General features: G+C 36.1%; 1 protein-coding gene across 1 annotated transcript in view; it reads right to left on the bottom strand.

The window, feature by feature from the left end:
- The window catches only part of LOC111475664, a 5834-nt gene extending 3797 nt beyond the window's left edge, over positions 1-2037 (bottom strand). Inside the window, exons 1-5 of the mRNA XM_023119930.1 lie at positions 1485-2037; positions 898-946; positions 690-768; positions 555-600; positions 371-469 (exon numbers count right to left, since the gene is read on the bottom strand). Of these exons, the coding sequence (XP_022975698.1) occupies positions 371-469; positions 555-600; positions 690-768; positions 898-946; positions 1485-1967 (756 nt within the window). The 5' untranslated portion in view covers positions 1968-2037. The remainder of the gene's footprint in view (positions 1-370; positions 470-554; positions 601-689; positions 769-897; positions 947-1484) is intronic.
- Positions 2038-4016: the final 1979 nt, after the last annotated feature.

Raw genomic sequence — 4016 nt, 5'->3', positions numbered from 1 at the left:
CCCCCCCCCCCCCCCCCCCCTCCTCCTCCCCAAACCCATAATAAAGAAAGACAAGGAAAGGAGTAAGAAAGAAAAGAGAGAAGATCAGCCGTCAACGTACAAAAGCAATGATATTCTGACAAATGTTCCAACCACACTCAAAGGAGACAAAGAAACACAGTACTGTCAGGCACATTAACACATCCAACGAAGGGATGAATCCTTCTCAGGCACCATGTTCGTCGCTAAGTCACCTCCCAACTAACCGTTGGATCGTCAAAGGCTGGGAAAAGCCAGGACAAGTTTTGGATCCCAAAATTCAGCAAACGGATAACCTCAAACGCACATGTATGTAGAACAAAACTGTCCAACCAAAGAATTGGACACCCACCTCAAACTGTTCCAGAATTGAATATGATCCATTAGCCAACTTATTCCTCACGGTGGCAAAGTCCATAGGATGCTCAATGACATCGTGATAGTCAGGAAGCTACAAGAACAAACATTACTTCAAATTTGAATGCTGAGGAATGCTGAAACAACCACTTAAAAAGAGAGGGAGGAAAATCGCAGACCTCTTCAGGATCAACTGGTTCAGCATAAACACCATAAGTATCCTTCCTGCCACCAATTCAGATGTTAATTCTAGAAAAATTTGAATTTCACATATAACAAAATCCAAAAGAGACAGAGATCAATTCCCCCCATACTTCTGGAGCTTGTCAAGAATCAACTCCAATGTCTTCTTATCAGGTAATGGTAACCCGGATGATCGATCTGAGGGAGTCCCTGATCAAAGAAACATCACACATTAAACAAACCCAATTCAAATATGAAGCTCAAAGATCAAAAACAGACAAATTAGGAATAAACCCACAAACTAGAATCACAAATTCAATTTAATAAAAGAACACAAACCAGGAACAGAGTCGGACCCTTTTGAGCCCACCTTCCTCCTTCCCCTTTCCTGTCAAAATCCATTATGTCAAACAAAAGGCATGATGAATCAAACTCATAAATTGGTATACAGCACGAGTGATAAACAAGTATAGAAAGAGACAGAGACAGAGACATGGACAGATAAGGCAGACAACATGGAAAGATAGAGAGAGAAAGAGAAAAATTGAGAGATTTGAGGGAATGGTGGAGAGAGAAAGGTGGGAGAGTGTGATCAGATTCTGTAGGGGTGTTAGTTTTTGACAGTTGACCTCAAAACCCTTAATACCTCACAAATCCCCGACACATTTCAAAGACCTAGTGAGAGAAAGTGAAACGGAAATTCGAGAAATGGAAAAGGAGTAAGAGTAATTTTGAATTCTGGACCAGTTGCATAAAAATCTCAGTGATCTCAGCTGAGCTGGACACTCCCCTCTCTGCTAAAGCAGACACTTCCCAAATCCCACTCTGTCTCATTCCCTCACATTCCTCAATCTCTCTTGTTCATAATCTCTATTATATTCCTCTCTTCCAACAGATCCATCCATGGCGGTGTTCTTGTGAAGTACCTCATCAATGTCATCGTCTTCATTTTCATCTCCACGAATTTGATCGTCGTAATCTTCATCTTCATCTTCATCTTCTTCTTCACCACCACCACCACCACCGCCGCCAATCCTCCTCTTCTTCAATGGCTTCCTCTCTGGTTCGTCATCTTCCCATTCCGACGCAGACGAACCATACTCCGGCGCGTGTGAATCACGCGTTCCTGACCTAGCAAGTCGAGACACCGGAGATAGATGCGTTCCATCTCTACCTTGATTCAACTTCACAACAAGCTTCAGCTTCTTCTCTCTCCTCCTCTCGTCCTCTTCCTCATCCTCATCGTCTTCTTCAAGAAAGTCGTCAAAATCCACGTTGTACCTCACATTCCGGCGACGGAGACTCCTCCGCGGTTCAGATTCCGACGATGTCAAACCTCCACCGGACCGCCGTGCCAGATCTGCCTTCGATGGTCTACCTTTCTTCTTCCTCTTCACGATCTGACCCATCCCTTTTCCTCTCTTTCTCTCACTACGAATTTTTTTCTCTCTAGAACTCCCTCCCCCTCTCTTTCTCTCTCTCTCTCTTCTCTCTCTCTCTTTCCCTCACTCTTTTGCTTTGGTACATTAATTTCGATGCTGGTTTGCTTTTTCGTGAGGTCCGAACCTCAGCCTCGGTTCCCGAACCTAAGCCTCGGTCCTTCGGGATCAAATTTTCATTTCCCCCTTTTTTCCTATTTTAACCCTTCTGCGTAAAAACGGTGCTCTTGGAAGACGGCGTATAGTGCTGCCCGCTGCCCGTTTTAGCTTCCGTGTTGCTTTTGCTCCTGCCCGCGCTTCTATATGCTTTAAGCGCGTGTTGTACACGCTCTGATATTTTAGATTCCTTTCACCTATCCGACACGGAAATAAATAAATAAATAAGTAAATAAATAAATAAAATCTGCCAATTATTTCTAATTTCTCGACGAATTATTCAATGAAAATTTAATAAAAATTCAAGAAATTTCCTTTTTTTTTAATACATTAATAATGAAAAACTATATTAATTAAATAATTAAATTTTCTTTTTAAAAAAAATGTGCTGTGAGGGGAATTATTATTGGGCTTTAATGGGCCAGTATTAACATTGCATGTGGCCCAATTTTAATTATTTCTTTTGCAGATTTTCCGTGCTCTGCTTTTAGATAGCAATGTGTTGCAATTATGAGCTTGCTTTTTTAGTATGCATTAAAAAAATTATATTTTATTATGCCTTTTTTTTTTCATATATAATAAATGTATTTAAATTTTATGTTAAATAGCGCTCTCTGCTCAAATTGACATTGAAATATGAATTCAAAATCTGCAGCAAATTTTAAGTTCGGAGGAACAGCTAATTGCTCGCACGTTTTTTAGACAGAAGACTGAATTACGATGATCGAGGACGGGCGTTTAATCTCGTTTATAAAGACGTGTCGTAGTTACTGTCACAAAGCTAGCCGTAGCTTCTTTCTCAAGTCTCACGACCGTATATTTTTTTTAATCATTGATTAGTATTTTGTAAAATTAATTTTGACCATTTATATTTTTTATTTTGAGTATTTTTGCATCTCATTGTATTAATTATAATTGTCCAAAACAAGAAGGTGATTAATTACACACACAAAAAAAAAAAAAAACAGTTAAAATATTATTTTTTAATTTATTCCAATTACGTTGAATATTCATAAAAATTGCTGTAATTTTCGGTGGAAAACACGCGCGAGTCAGGCGAGTGAGAGCTGGTTTTCAACTATTATTTGACAAAATTAAAGACGAAAGCGACTGTGGGTCCCAGTCCAACCCAGCACTTTGACCAAACCACCACTGGATAAATTATTTTACGCCTCTTCTATACAGGACATTTTCGTCATTTCGTAACCTTCTGCCTTCTATTTTACTCATTCGCAACGTGGCGTTATCGTAACCGTTCTTTTATACATTTTGAGTTGTTTTGTATTAATCGAATGGCTTATATGACCTCACGAGGATTGAGGTTATTTCATGTGGGACCCACTGTGGAATTATAAAAATAAAGTTATTGTTTTTTTCTTTCTATTTTATTTTAGGGTCAAATCGTAGAACTGACTAAAATATTTATTTTCCCAATAAATATTTTAGTTGTTTTAATTAATATTTGTTATAATTTTAATTCCAATAATTCACAAAGTCTTCGTAATAAAAAAAATGGGTTAAAAAAATTATATTTTAATCTTAATTTTAATTTATATTTTAATTTTTTATACTTTTAATAAATCTTAAAACTTTTATTTTTATTAAAAATTAATTCTATTACCATTTTATCTATAAAATATATTTACATAAAATAATTTCTATAATGAAATTTATTATTATTATTATTATTCAACAAAAAAAAAATTAACGTTTATTAAAAATACCATGGCTAAATTTTAAAATTTATTAAAAGAAAAATAAACAAAATTTTAAAGCCTAAAATACCAATAAACTGAATATATATATATATATATATATATATATATATATATATATATATATATATATATATATATATATATA

The sequence above is a fragment of the Cucurbita maxima genome, unplaced genomic scaffold (assembly GCF_002738345.1).
Source record: "Cucurbita maxima cultivar Rimu unplaced genomic scaffold, Cmax_1.0 Cma_Scf00003, whole genome shotgun sequence".
Lineage (NCBI taxonomy): Eukaryota > Viridiplantae > Streptophyta > Magnoliopsida > Cucurbitales > Cucurbitaceae > Cucurbita > Cucurbita maxima.
The sequence above is the reverse complement of the archived record's forward strand: the minus strand, read 5'-3'. Positions and strand labels throughout refer to the sequence as shown.